This window comes from Poecilia reticulata, chromosome 10 (assembly GCF_904066995.2).
Source record: "Poecilia reticulata chromosome 10, P_reticulata-male-v2, whole genome shotgun sequence".
NCBI classification, from domain to species: domain Eukaryota; kingdom Metazoa; phylum Chordata; class Actinopteri; order Cyprinodontiformes; family Poeciliidae; genus Poecilia; species Poecilia reticulata.
In genome coordinates, this window is record NC_088839.1 from 27,049,818 (window position 1) to 27,064,943 (window position 15,126).

General features: G+C 37.7%; 1 protein-coding gene across 1 annotated transcript; it reads left to right on the forward strand.

Moving 5' to 3' along the window:
- Positions 1-144: 144 nt before the first annotated feature.
- Positions 145-13,355, forward strand: atl3 (atlastin 3). The gene is made up of 14 exons (XM_008420811.3): positions 145-513; positions 3,017-3,221; positions 4,564-4,698; positions 5,296-5,400; positions 5,476-5,526; positions 6,747-6,803; positions 6,897-6,989; positions 7,065-7,203; positions 8,199-8,326; positions 8,403-8,459; positions 9,642-9,713; positions 9,789-9,980; positions 10,623-10,862; positions 11,631-13,355. Exons 2-14 carry the CDS (start codon positions 3,018-3,020, stop codon positions 11,691-11,693), a joined length of 1,536 nt encoding a protein of 511 aa, XP_008419033.1. The 5' UTR covers positions 145-513; position 3,017; the 3' UTR covers positions 11,694-13,355.
- The last annotated feature ends 1,771 nt before the right edge of the window (positions 13,356-15,126 follow it).

A 15,126-nucleotide genomic window follows, 5' to 3' on the forward strand; every position in this document is an offset into this window, starting at 1 on the left:
TGACGTCACTCTTTTGTTGGTTAATTTACCAACAGCAGAGGGCGCTAGAGCTTCGTCACAACTGTGCATGACTGTTTTCTCTTCAAACGAATCCCGGTTGCTAGGATACCGTATCTGTCACCGTTGTGGAAACATTTCGGATGTGATTTGGATAAACGCAAAGTGTCCGCACCTACTTTACATTACCTGCTCGGTCGTTGCGTAAACATCGCCCTCACTGAATTAAAACTACATTTCCCATTTCCTGCCGGTGAATTTCACTCGAAGGGGCTTGTAGTTTTCACCGGAGCTCGACCGGGGGAAGGAGGTCACACAAAAAACTACATTCCCCGTGTGACGTTTCGCGGACTGAAGCCGGAAGTGGGCAGTCTAGTCGTGGAAAAAAGTTCTCATGACTGTTTTCGTGTCAGTGTGAAAAGTTGTTCGTTTCTCGGCTCTCCTGAGTGTCTGGAGACGCTTCTGGAAGACTCCGCAGACAACACGGCACCTTGAAACTTCAGCTAAAACGAACACGTATGTTACTTTTTCACTTATGTTCCTTTGAACGCAATATTGTTCGTGGATTTCTTTTCTAACTCTGCGCTCATTTAACAGCTAGTTCTTTGTTTTTGTCCGAACTCACCCTGTTTTAACCGCTATGTTAGCTCAGTTATGCAGACTCGAAGATGTTCGCGTTAAAAGTGGATTTCAGCTCAACTTTCCTGCGCCAAACTCACTCTGCTAGCTGTCGATGTTGCGTAAAAGCGGCGATAAATTCTGATTGTGCTAATTTCTTGCATCCAGTCTGCTCTGGACATTCATTGCAAGGAAATGGCTGGCATGCTGCTAATCAACGCCACACCTTCAAGGTGCCTGAAAGTAGGGAGTGACCGCTTTAGTTTGATGACACATCGTCTCACCTTCTTGTCTTAATGGACGCCATGGAGAGGACGGCTTTCCGATGAAGTCTCGTAACAATGCGCTCTTTTGATCGGAAAGAAACATGACCAGATTATTGGAGGGCATGCTAAATCCATAAGCTGCAGGCAGAGCAGCATGACACCAATATGAACAGCCTGCAAGCACATCCACACAGAGCTAAACTTTGTATTGGTTGACTTGCTGCAATAGTATTTTAATGCCCGCAGGGTGATTGACGGAGAGCTATTAGCAGAAAATATTGAAACATGTTTCGATCTGGACAGAAAAAAGCACTTTGTTGGGTTTTATTGAAGATAAATGATCTCATCTGCCAGATGTGCTGATTGGAAAAGATTCAGTTTGATTCAAAATTGCTCATCATTCAACTATCATCGAAGTTAATTTCTGAAATAAATGCTTAAAATTAAAAATGAAATGCTTGATTGCCGATTATTTGTCCAGACATCAAATTCAGGCAAATTTTTCATTGATTCATCAAATTTTGATTCTATTTTAATGAAATATATGATTTGATGCACTGTAGAGGATAATGCTGTAACCATGTTAAAAGCATTACAATTACATTCATACTGTACATTTTCTCACAATGAGATCTAATAAAAACTTAAAGTTTGTGGAGCTTAAAAAAAACTACAAAAGCCAAGTAAATGGGACAGATATAAATTATTAAAAAATTTTGTACAGTATTGTGGTGCACTTATAGGCCACTTTTACATACATACACTTTTATTTTGTTAAATTATAATCGATTGTTTTCTTGATTTATTTTCTGAAAAAAAGAAATTACAAATGACAGAACATATGTGGCTTTTGTCAAATCTTATGAGTTGTATGATGGTGTATTAAAGCCTGGCTGCAAAGTTTTTTGTAATTATTCAGTTATGAGAGTATAGTTGAGTTTTAGCAGAATACAGTTGATTAAAATTACAAGAAAAAAATAGTTTTAATGATATAAAAAACTTGTATAGAGTTATCAGGATCTGATGTGGCCACTTCAGTTTGTGTAGGTTTTTCTTTAAAATAGACTCAGTCATTTCAAATTCCTGCTACTGATAATTTTTTAAAAACTTTTGTACAGGAGTTACCATAAAATTACTACTTCATTCTCCTAATATTGCAACTTTTTTATGTTAATATTAAACTGTATGCTTGTATTATTTAGACTTTTATTGTACAACGGTATTCTTGAAATATTATGACTTTATTTTCATAATTTAAAAAAGTAAAAAATATTAGCCTGACCTTAAAATTGGTTAATAGTGTTGACCAGCATTCAAAATAAATATTTATTTTAAATACACTTGTCAAGCAAGATGGTGGCTCTGAGTGTGCTCACATCACTCCAAATTAGGGCTGAAATGATTAATCGGATTAATCATGATTAATCACGATGAATTGATTATCGAAATAACCATTGATTAAATTATTAAACCGTTAATTGTTAACTGAAGTCTACAGATCCAAAAAAGGCAATTTGGTGAAACAAACACATCACATTAAGAACAGTAATCACATCGAAACTGTACAAAAATATATAATTTTCCATTTAAGATAAAAACACTTTTGTCTGTAAATATGTTTTTACCCAGAACTCAACAAGTCGCATAATTTTTGCTTCACCTGGCTCAGATTTACTAGAGGAAGGCTGTGGTGTTGCATTTTAGGCTGTAAAATGCATCTTTTATTGTATTTCTAAAATTGTATAAAAAAGCTTTCAGTGGTTAAATGAAAAGTCTGTAGAATTTGCCCATTTTCTAACAGGTTGTCAAATAATCAATAGACTAATCAATAACTAAAATAATTGTTAGCTGCAGCCCCAATCTGAACTATGAAAACCCAAGGAGTGCATTGGTAAAGAAAAATCCAGATTTTCCAAAAATTGCATCTTCAAAAACTTTATTAATCAACAAGTGACCCAGCCCCTAATGTTTATTAGCAACAATTTTATTAAATTAAACCATAAAATATTTTAAACATTTAAAGAAAGTCGATACCAAATGTTAGTGAAGTTTTCTTTAAAGTTTCCATGTAAAGCGTCGTAAAGCTTTAATTTGACGGTAAATAATGTTTTTATTTTTTGCGTGTTTGTTTGCAGAATGGGGAGTGATGCGCACCCGGTTCAGATTGTGGACGTGAATAAGGACGATCACTCCTTCACGCTGAACACCGAGGCTTTAGCTCAGATTCTGCTGGACCCGGCGGTCCGAGACAAACACGTGGTGGTTCTGTCGGTGGCCGGCGCCTTCAGGAAGGGGAAAAGCTTCTTACTGGACTTCATGCTCCGCTACATGCACAGAAAGGTGAGCCTGAGGTGTTGCCATGGCGACGCCTGTCGCAGTAAATCAATTAATCTCATGATAAATTAAAACAAGCTCGATAATGTCAATTTTTTTTATGATTAGTTTTTTTTCTTTTCTCTCTTTCTACTAACAACTGGATGGCAAAAGTCTTGAATCTGGTGCTTCGGTCTCAACTTGCCTGTTTCTTTTGAAGGACAATTTAGTTTACAGAGACATTTAATGTAGCGTTTTTTAATTAAATTATCAGAGGAATTATAACTTACTGTTGTCATGATAAATTTTAATTAACGTTTTAAAAACACTGTCAGTTTTACTGTTTTCTCCACTGTTTGTTCAATGAGTGTTTCAGTAAACATAATTAAATCTCAAAATATAATTAAACACTCCTTTATTTGACTGTCCTGAAGAAGTAAGTGGGAATGTTTTTCAAGAGCAGCATTTGTTTTTGTTTTTGTGGTGAAGTAATTGTTGTGACACAGTTACCTAAAAGAGTAATAAATAATTCTTATATTATGATAAATATTGTGATAAAACTTGACGTCCACATCACTGACCTCGCTTCATTTTATTTGTTGTTTTGGTTGTTTTTGATATTTAAAATGTCTTCCACTTCCAGAATTAAATGTTTGTCAGAAATTAAAGTTTGACTTCCATTATTACTCCGTCACCATTACATTACTTGAAAATTGGCCTATAACGATGATTTTGTTGTTTGTCATGATGATTTTGGGACAGGTTGCTGGCAGTTCACGTCATGAATGACTTCTCAGTTTCAGTTTTATCTCCATCTGGTTTCTCCAGAATCTGGGAGGCATTGATGCGTTGGCACATCATGAAAACATGCATGTGACGTGAAACGCCCAGTTTGTGACCAAACCCGTTTGCTTATGAATAATAATTTAGATTTTTGTTGCCAGGTTTTATAGGAAGTGTAATCAGCATGTATTAGTTCCCTGTTTGTTCGGATGCGTCCAGCAAGCATCGCTCTTTGAGACTGCGATTGATAAGTGCTATTGATTTTCTTACATTTTTTCTCCCTCTTTCATTAAAATGTTTCCTGTTGCACCATTTTAAATTTTAAACTAGCTTCCAGTGGACAGTAAAACAAGCTGCTAAGTGCGGAGCTAATCAGAACCTGAGAGCTCTGCTCTCCACTTTGTTTGTTATAAAACACTGGAGATGTCTATTTATAGCACAGGCTGTAATGATAGTTGGAGCTGCTGGCAAAACGGTGGAAAAAAACCCAAAACACAAACCCTGAGGGAAGCTGTTTCTGCTCTACAGTTTTATCTGAATGTCTGTTGTACGTTTGGTATTTACGGTTTAACTTGTGTGTCTGCAGAGCGACAATAACTGGCTGGGTCGGGATGAAGAGGAGCTGACTGGGTTTTCTTGGAGAGGCGGGTCGGAACCGGAGACGACGGGCATCCAGCTGTGGAGCAAAGTTTTTACAGTTCAGAAGAGCGACGGGACGGAGGTACTGACGTCATCTAGAGATATTAATTCACTTCTTATATCTGTAACAAACAGCAGGTGTCACTTAAAGTTAGATTTTTAGATTACAGCACATACTAGAATGAGCAAATAGGGAGAAAAATTGAAAACAAAGATTTATTACACTTCTTTGTTACTAGTTCTTCAAACTAAAGACCTAGCAATTTATTATTTTACTTCAAAGTCAGCTTTTTATATCTTTGAGTTCATTTTTTGCAGTAATGAAACATTTTTTATTAATCTAAATTGACATTAAATTCAAATTCAATTCAAAAATACTTTCCAAAGAGAAACTAAATGTTGCTGTGACTCGTATTAATTCAAGATTCTTCAAATGGGGACAGTTTTGTCCACGCAGACGTTTTTATAGTCGGTCACACACTCAGTCATTCTCCATGCGGCTGGCAAAGAGCAATCCAATCAGCTGCCTCAAAACAACCCCACATGGCTTCTTGTCACCACTTTCTCACAGTAAATAAATACAGTTTATTTCTTTACTCTAAAAGTAAAAAAAAAAAAGAAGAAAAGTCGGCTATTACAGGAAGTAAATGTCTGCTGCTGTTCCGTCTCTCTCCTGTAGGTGGCCGTGGTGTTGATGGACACTCAGGGAGCGTTTGATGATCAGTCCACAGTGAAGGACTGTGCCACCATCTTTGCCCTCAGCACCATGACCAGCTCAGTCCAGGTAAACATCTCACTCTGATCATCACTGATTAGTTTGTCATTGTTGAGTTTTCTGACATGACTTCTGGTTTGGTAGATCTACAATATCTCACAGAACATCCAGGAGGACGACCTGCAGCAGCTACAGGTCAGTCTGGGTTTGTGTTGTTGTTGATTTTTTTCAACTTAAGAGATGAGTGAGTTTCATAGAATACTTTCAGAAAGATCAGTTTGTCTTATAGTTACAACCTAATTTTACTATTTTTATTCCCACCTGGACCTAATTGTTGTAGGACTGCTGTAATGAAATACAGCTGTGTTGTGATTTTAAAGACATCGGTGTATATTTTTGTTACAGAAAGTAGGAAGCTAACCACATTTAATGAATAAGATGCCAACCGTAGAGTCTAGCCTGCCCTCCCTAAAACATAAGGGAAAGTGGAGGTTGGCCTTCGCAGTTTAAATTTATCTGGACGCCTTTGTAACTTTGTAATGAAAGGAGAACTATCACACAAAATTCACATTTTGCACATTTTTGTGCTTCCATTTGGCTCTAAACTGGATCTACAAACAGCCTAAGCACTTAAAAAACAAACCCATTTAGTTTTTGGCGATAAGTTGACGTGTTTTTTGATGTCATTTCAAAATCCTCCCAATTAAGTCACATCCATGGGGACTGCACCGTCACCTAGCAACTCCAGCCAAGCTCCGCCTGTTACCTAGCAACCCAAGCAGTGTTTCAGCATATTTTATCTGCTGGTTTTACCTCTGTATGCTTTGTACAATGGCTGCTGGAAAAGACAGGTGCTTTGTTGTTGACTTTCCATTCATAAACCACTTGATGCATTTTTGTTGCGCATGAGGCACCACTTCTGCTTTTCAAAAATGTACAGTTGTATAATTGCGCAACTGTCTGCAGCCGTTTCCACGTGTGAGTTTAAGCGTTGAGGTGGGGGGCGTGGCCAGCTGCAGCTTATTTGGATTTAAAGTGACAGAGGCTCCAAAAACCAGAGTTCAGTTTGGTTTCAGCTGCTGGAACCGAAGTTCAGTCGGCTTTTCTCACAAGTAATTTAGAATATCATCAATAAAGTTAATTTATTTCAATGATTTAATTAAAAACATGAAGCCCGTTTACACCCAGTTGACTCAGTAAACATTGATCCATGTCAGTGTTTATGAAGATTGTGGCTTTTAGCTAAAGGAGACCCAGAATTTTCTCAGAGAATTAGAACACCACATAATACCGTTTTTGTTTTTTTTATATTAAAAACAGATTTTTATATTGAAGTGCTGTTTGTTGGCCGTATCGGAGCATATTACTGAAGTTAATTGTGACATTTTGCATCATTTGGTGTTTTCTCCTCTCAGCTGTTCACAGAGTATGGCCGCCTGGCCATGGATGAGATCTTTCAGAAGCCGTTTCAGGTACCATGAATCACAGTATCCAACACAGTAACTCATGCTGGTGTGGTTATTGTTGCTAAATATACATATATCACTGTTCTTTTCACCCCGCAGTCGTTGATGTTTCTGGTCAGAGACTGGAGTTTCCCCTATGAATACAACTACGGCTTCAAAGGTGGCAGCCAGTTTCTGGAAAAACGGCTACAGGTACCAGTTTAAATGTTTCTGAAATGATTTTAAAAGCGCTGCAACATTTCTGTAATGCTGTGTGTGTATGTTCAGGTTAAGGAGGCTCAACATGAGGAGCTGCAGAATGTGAGGGAACACATTCATTCATGTTTCACCAAGATCTCCTGCTTCTTGTTGCCCCATCCTGGCCTCAAAGTTGCCACCCACCCCGCTTTCCGGGGGCAGCTGAAGGGTGAGACTGGTTTGGTTTTAATAGAGAAAATCCAAACGTTGCTGGTTCTGCTGCTGAGTTTTGATGAAAGCTGGAAGAAAAGTCTCTAAAAATGTTGCCTTATTAAACAAAGACGAGTCGGCTCTAAATCTAAAGTGTTTTATATGCATTTATAAGCCTTTATAATTATTATATTAGAAGAGAATAGTCTCTAAATAAATTATTGTTTATCACAATACACTATCATCCAGCAAAGTTTATTACTTTGACAGCCTAATAAGAATAATCCATAAAGTATGATTTTTAGAAAACACTGTTTATCGGGAACAAATTTATTGATATAGTGAAACTACAGACAACTCTTAATTATTTAGAAAGCTAAAAAGAATTGTGTTTGAAAAACATTCAAAAATTGTTTAAGATTAAGGAGCAAAATGTATCATTTAAGGGAGAAATCACAGTTTAAAATATGCAAATTCAGAGCAAGTAGAAAAAAACGTTTGCGTGTCAGAAATTGGAGCCAAACTGGAATAATTTAAATATTGAACAATGTCCAAAATGATGAAAGCAATGATAATTATTCAAACTCTTTTAACAAAACCACTTCAGTTCCAGATAAAAAATCTAAATAATCTACATGTATATTTATATATATATATTCAGAAAATAAAAGTGTTTCCCAGATGGCTTTAAAAAATGGAAATATAAACATTACAATAGAAAATTTACAACTCAGTAGAAACATTTTATCTCAATCAGACATTGTCAACTAAAAGACACAAAACTGTTCAAATTATCAAATAAACATATTATGTATTTTGGTGAAATTTAAAGAAATAATTAATCCACTACAATAAAAACTAAACAGATACTATATTGATTAGTTGATATAAGCATTATACATGTAATGAATGTAAGATTACTTGGGTAAATGATGAGTTTTTACATTGTCTTTCATGCTGTAAGTATTTTTTTGCACACATTAATCGCATAATAAACGTTTAACTTGTTTCCAGATGTTGCTGTTGAATTCAAAACAGAGCTGCAGGCTCTGATCCCCAGACTGCTGCATCCAGACAACCTGGCTGAGAAGGAAATAAACGGGAACAAAGTGACCTGCAGAGGCCTGCTGGAGTTCTTCAAGGTGAAATCCCCCGGTTCTCTGCAGCTCTGCTGAGGCCCGCTCCGTTTTTCTGACTCCGTCCTGCTTTGGTTTCCAGGCTTACATTAAAATCTACCAAGGAGAAGATTTGCCTCAACCAAAGACGATGCTCATGGTACGTCGGCATGTTGGCAGGGTTTGTTTTCTGCTGGAGATCCTTGAAAATGCCTGAATTTCAATTACCAAACTGCACAGTTTGGTAATAAATCTAATGTTTGATTAAAAACCTAAATTTGGAAAATATTATTTCTCAAACCAGTCAGAAGTTTAGGATGTGTGTAAGAGAGACATTTCAACACATAAAATTTTATTATTGTCTTATTTTTCCATATCCCTGAATGTAGAATACTATCATGAGACTATTAATAATGGTGATAAATTATAGGGCTGTTGTAAACGATTATTTTAGTAATCGAGTAATCTATAGATTTTTCTTACGATTAATCGAGTAATCGGATAAAAACAATTATGAAATAAAATATTGGTAAATCTTCCATAACACCAGTGTTACTATCGGATATCAACATCAGTCTATTTTTTCCACATTTGAGCTTCCCTACCAGTTACTTTTTTGTAGACCGGGGGAGCAATACGGGATATTTACGGCTCCTCCGTTCAGAAACTCATCTACCAGCCATGTTCCGCCTCCCGTTTGTTCAGACCGGGATGATATAAGTTTATTGTGCGGTTCGTCCGTAAAGCTGCTCTTACCCTGTAAGCATCAACCCTCAGCCGCCCGCCGTGTTCAGTCTCTCCGCTCACCTGTATAAATCCTCCTCAGCTTCTTCCCGCCGTTCAACCAGCAGCTCTGGAGCAGAAAGGCTGCCGAACTCCCGGCATCGCGCCGGTCATTTTAAGGATGTTTATTGGTCCCACGAAAACGATGAAAACCCGGAATTATCACCAATCAGTAAAATCCCCGCAGGCCGAACATGAAGATTGGACGTTATGCCGCTAACACGTAGCTTCCGTCAACAACTCAGAGGCGGAAGTCAGAGCTCCGATAAATTAACGAACCTTCTAGGCAGGTCAATTTTCCTCGAGGAATTTTAATAATCGAGGTACTCGAATCACTCGAGGAATCGTTTCAGCCCTAATAAATTATATTAAATAGTATTTTTTCTTATCTTCAAAGTCTGGTGCTGAAGAAGTTTGAATTCTTACCTCAAAATGCTTGAATTTTGCTGTAAGAAAAGTGTACAAACTATGTGTTACGGAGCTGAACAGGCCTCTCAGTTTGAATTATTTTGTTTTTGTTCTTCACCATGAGCAACACATCTGTTTATGATTTTACTAGGCCACAGCAGAAGCCAACAACCTGGCAGCTGTAGCAGCAGCTAAAGATCAGTACCAGAAGTGCATGGAGAGGGTGAGTTTTCTGCCATGCATGAGCCACAGTAAGTATCTCTACAGTTCTGGTTCTTCAGTGTGTTTGTGTTTTTAGATCTGTGGAGGAGATCTGCCGTATGTGGCTCCAGAGGCGCTGGAGGAGAAGCATAACTTCTTCCACAGAGAAGCCATTCACATGTTTGCAAACACAAAGAAGATGGGAGGACAGGAGTTTTGCGATCGCTACCAGGCTCAGCTGCAGAAGGAGCTGGACGAGATGTGGCAGTCGCTCAGCAAGCAGAACGAGGTGAGACTCGTTTTTTATTCTGCATGAATCTGAAACCGCTAAATGGAAAGTCTTATATTTTGTTTCCAAAGGAACCTGCCTTTGAAGTGACTTTTAATGGTTTTTCTTTGGACTTTCCCTACTTTTCAACCTGAACACTTTTTTAAAATATTAGTTTACCTAAGGGTGTTTTCACACCGGATTTAGTTTGATTTGGGACCAAAATTGCTACATTTGTTGCATTTTCAGCTGCTGCTGTTCGCTTTCACACTGCACTTTGTCAAACTATCCCAACAAATTGAACAGCCTGTTCCCCTCCTCGCCTGTTGGGGCGCTGCACCAAGAACCACGGAAGGAAACAACATAAAAACCTCAGAAGAAACTGAGCGCAGCTTTCTTCTTTACTAAACGTAAACAAAGTGGAGTAGCGTCAGATTTTAGCGTCTGTTGGATTTCTCTTTAGTTTCTGTTAAAAAACCACAAGGCATTTCTCCTGCCAGCGCTAAACGTGCGTTTGTTTTGTTGTTTTTACCCAGAATGCCCTGCGCTACAGTCTACTTTCTGCTTTTGAAAGTCAAAATATTTCCAGAAGCCAGGAAGAGCTTTGATTTTTGTTTGGTTTTGTTTCATAATGTGATGATTAAATGTTTCCTCGTTATAAAGGCTAAGAACCTGTTCAGCGCCTTCCGGACTCCGGCGGTTCTCTTCGTGCTGATGTGCCTCCTCTACATCATGTCGGGCGTGTTGCTCTTCGTCGGCCTGACGACCTTTGCCCTGGTGTGCGACTGCGGCCTGGGGCTGCTGATGGTCGCCATGTTGGTTTGGGCCTTCATCCGCTACTCCGGCCAGTACCGGCCTGTGGGCGGAGCCATCGACCAGGCTGCCGGCGTCGTCCTAGAACAGGTTTTTGTTTTGTTATTATTGATTGATTGATTTGTATTGGTATTTGTTTACAAATAAAAAAACTAAAGGGACAGGATGTGAAATGTGCGAGTCGGGCGGGTTGGTAAATAAAAAGCAAAAAGTTAATATTACAGACATGACAAATTTATTATTTTATTTATTAATGAGGACTTGGAAAAATGCTCAACTTTAAACCAATTCAAAATAGAAAAATTATTAAGTTTTATACACTTTGAGTTAATAATGAGGAGATGACTTAATGTATGCGGCCTTGACGGATTTATTTAGTGTTTGTTGAGAAAGAGGCAGATTTCTACATGATTGTTCTTCTTTTCCTGTTCTGTTTACTCTCAGGTAGAGTCGGTGTTATAAGAGAACGTTTCTATATTAATGATGAAATTTGTTAAATCGAGTGAATAAACTGATTATTGATTAAGTCAAGTTGATGTTGGAAATATTTTTAGCTGCAAATGCATCCTTTGATCAAGCATATGCACTAAAATAATGGTGTGTGACTTTTAGGCAATGTGATTTTCTTATCTGTTTATTTGTAGTTTTTCATGTATTTCTATTGTGCAAAATAAGTTTAAGTAGTTAAATGAAAAATCTGCAGAATGTGCCAATTTTTCATCAGAATAATTGATAAGATTAGTTGGAGCCATAATCTCCATCTTTGTTTCACTGTCTCTTTATCTTTATAGATAATTAGATAGAAGTTAACATTTCATCAAATCTAATAAATAATCTTCTTTGTGTAATTTTTTTAAGGCTACGGAGATGTTGAACAAATCGAGAGGAGCACCAGTGAGCGTCAAGAAGAAATCCAGCTAGAGGCCTGAACATCCAGCGGTCTCTAGTCCAGACAGACGAACCCAAGCACACTTCTAGCACTAAAGCCTTATCATCATCATCATCCTCATCATCATCATCATCATCATCATCCTCACTGGCCCCGGATGACGACTGCCCCATCCTGACTCACCAGCATCAGACACAGCCTGTTACAGTCCAGGAACATCCCAAAACAAAACCCTCTCTACAAGTTTACAGTTTGTCTTAACAGAAAAGTCGATGTTTACCTTCACACCTCATGGTTCAGTTTTTTAAGCCTTACCGGGCTGAGACGTGGGTCCACTTTGTAGTCCGTCTTAAAGATACTTCAAAATGCAGCTTTAAAGCTTTTACATTTACGCCTGCTTCTGCAGCTTCTTTTTATATTTTCATCCATTCCTCAGAGCCTCAGAAATATCCAGTTCTCCTTGTAGATTCGCTTTACAGATGTTACAATCTAGCATTCCTTGGAAATATAAATGAACAGAAAAAGAAACACACGTTCTTGAAAGCTTTGTGTCATTGACACTAACTTTTATTTTTATTTATTTTGTCTGTTACTCCCTTGATGGAAACGTGCAGGGCGCTACAGAATAAACCAGACGCAGGTTTTTCAGTTTTAGCTGAAAAAGACGGTTCTGGAATAATGAGGTCAAATCACCAGCATACGAAAGCAAGCGATCAGTCAGCCAAAGAGTTAGCTTTAAACGTCCTAATATAATTGAACTATACTGTTATCTCTTCTACATGATGGTATAAGTAATTACCTGAACACAAAGCAACCACTGTCTTTAAATACAAAAACACAAAATAAAAATTCTGATCGTTGCAAATCGTATCATCTTTGCATCAAACGTCGTCAGTAATATTTATATTCACACGTTATAATCTGAGCTTTCAAGGAATACTGAGGAACCGCACTAGCATGTCTCTGTTGGTATTTAAGCTTTTTCCTGAAGGTTTCTTCCTCATAAAAACAGATTTAATTACAGCTTGAACTGTCTGTGTGAAATGTCCTACATGTGGAGCAGAGGCTTCTTTGTTCTGCATCTGCTGCTTGACTGATCAGTGTTGACTTTCAGTTCTCAAACTGGATTTACTTGGTTGTTTTTTGCAGCAAATCAGAAGGAATTTGGTGGTGGATTAAAGGGCTGATATTATTTGCAACAATGTCCTCCATTCCTGGATAGATTAAATCTTTTTTTTTTTAAGTATATGTTTAGAGAAGTGAAACAGCATTAGGTATTTTAAAAATATCCAGTGTCGTGTGTAATGGCAGCCATAATGTGCACTTTAACACCTGATCATAATGTGTGCACACAAAGATTAAAACTAGGGCTTTATTCTTAGTGAATGCATGAAATTATATATGCAAGTCTGAAGTGTTCAGGGCCAAAAGTGACTGAGATGATTTTTCACCATTGTGTGGTTCTTTGTGTTTCTCTTTTTGTCCACTAGAGGGAGCTTGTGGACGTCTTACAAGCAGTTATTTTTGCACTTTGCCTCTTCAGTGCTTGTTGCACACAGCTCATTCCAAATGTGGGAAACAAATGCATGCAATATTGTAGTAACAGCAAATGTAACAATCTCCTGCATTGATCTGATGACCATGACTTTGACATAATGCTGTTTTATAAAGAATAAACAAAGGTTCACACGGTTCCTGCTGTTAGCTCATATCTGACCTTATTTACGCTTCGTTTGGACAGAAGTCAAATACAAAAGTGTGATTTGTATAGGTAAACTGCGCAAAGTAACAGCATTTAATCATATTTTGAGATTTATTTACATGTACTGATACACTCATTGAACAAACAGTGGAGAAAATAGTAAAATTAACATCTTTGGGGGGTTTTAAACATAATTAATTAGAATTTATTGTGACAACAAGTCAAAGGTCTTCTAATAAACCTGTAGAGCAAATTAAAACTTGTATAACTGAAACCAAATTATATATTTTTTCTCTTTTTGACTACATGCTTTCTGTTTAAAGTTGGAATTACAAAATGTATTTGTTTGCTAAATTCAAAGATGATGAGTGAGAGAATTTCACTATTCCCTTCAATTTCAGGAGTTAACTTACAATAACTTTAAAAATAAAAAGCTAAGATGATAGGCTAGGTCTAATAAACATTTTATCATATGGACCAAAATCAAGAAGTCAAAATCATTCACATCAATAAAGGACAAACAAATGAAAATAAAAAAACTATTTTTTTTACCTACTCGACAATAAATAAGTTGCAGTACTTTATTTAAATGAGAAAAGCAGTCAACTTTTTGTTATGTGTAAAATGGAGGTGTTATTTATTGTATATCCAAAACGTAAAAGTACTTATACGCCATAAAAAGATGTTTCAAGACTAAAATCACAAAAAATTAAAATTACCTTTTAGTGCCTGTTTAACAATAAACTAAGCAAGCAGTGTTTAATTTGACAAACTTTGAGGGAAAGAGATGTGTGAGACTTAAACATTGTTTTGTTTGCCTAAGACAAAGTCATTCAGTGGGTAATTTATTCAGGAAAAAATAGTCTATTCTCAATAAAAACAGGCTTTAGGCAACTCTTTCTCCTGAAACACCTGCTACTCTTTGCCAAGTGTAATAAATTCCTTAAAAGCAAGTTTTAATTCGCCAAAATTTGCTTTTGAGAAAGTCATTTGATAGATGCTATTTAAATTAAATAAAAAAGCAAACACATTATTAATGGACAAATACTTTTGTGTTGTCCCTGACATGTTCTATTGTAAGATTTGAATTTGCTGGCATAAATAAAACGCCTCCGTCTACGACGGTAACCAACTGTCTGTTAGGAGCCGCAGAAAATCAGTTCACGAACCGCAAATGGCCCCCGGGCCGTCCTTTGAACACCCCTGGTTCATACGGCTCAACCTTGTGTTGGCTTCAGTTGGCCATTTTGTTATCTGATGTTAACAGTGTACTCTTGGCCCACCGATTTCACTATATTCAAGCTTCGTTACCTAAAGGGGTTTAATCGTATTTTTTATATGTTTCCACGCAGATAGCCTCCCAAAAATTTATTCTGCCCAGGTCCCCAGGATGTTCAAGTGTTTGTATCCGCTCTACAAATATCTGAATTTCGTGAGTCATCCATGTTCCTCATCATCCGGCTTCCTCCTCCTCCTCCTGCTGCTGCTGCTGCTAGGTATCCACCTCTCTCATCCTAGCGCTGACTCTCACTCTCTCTCCCCCTCCCTCGATGCTCCACAAAAATCTCGTGCAGCAAATTTCGTGTCCCTTGTTTCCTTATATGGTGTTCGGCGCCGTTGCCCCGCCCCCCTCCTCTGCGCCGTGAGCGAGGCGCGTGCACCCGACCGCCGCTCATCGTTCGATTTCCATATTTGGAAGTGAGTTCAACGAAAACCGCGCAAAGGGGAGGAGGAAGGAGGGGGGAGGGGGGGCGGCTAGCATG

What these genes read in the sequence shown, in the direction of transcription:
- atl3 (XM_008420811.3), top strand. Translation starts at nt 3,018, where the DNA reads ATGGGGAGTGATGCGCACCCGGTTCAGATTGTGGACGTGAATAAGGAC. An exon ending in AACCAAAGACGATGCTCATG is followed by an intron (nt 8,460 to 9,641) that starts GTACGTCGGCAT and finishes TGATTTTACTAG; the next exon opens with GCCACAGCAGAAGCCAACAA. An exon ending in CGCTCAGCAAGCAGAACGAG is followed by an intron (nt 9,981 to 10,622) that starts GTGAGACTCGTT and finishes CTCGTTATAAAG; the next exon opens with GCTAAGAACCTGTTCAGCGC.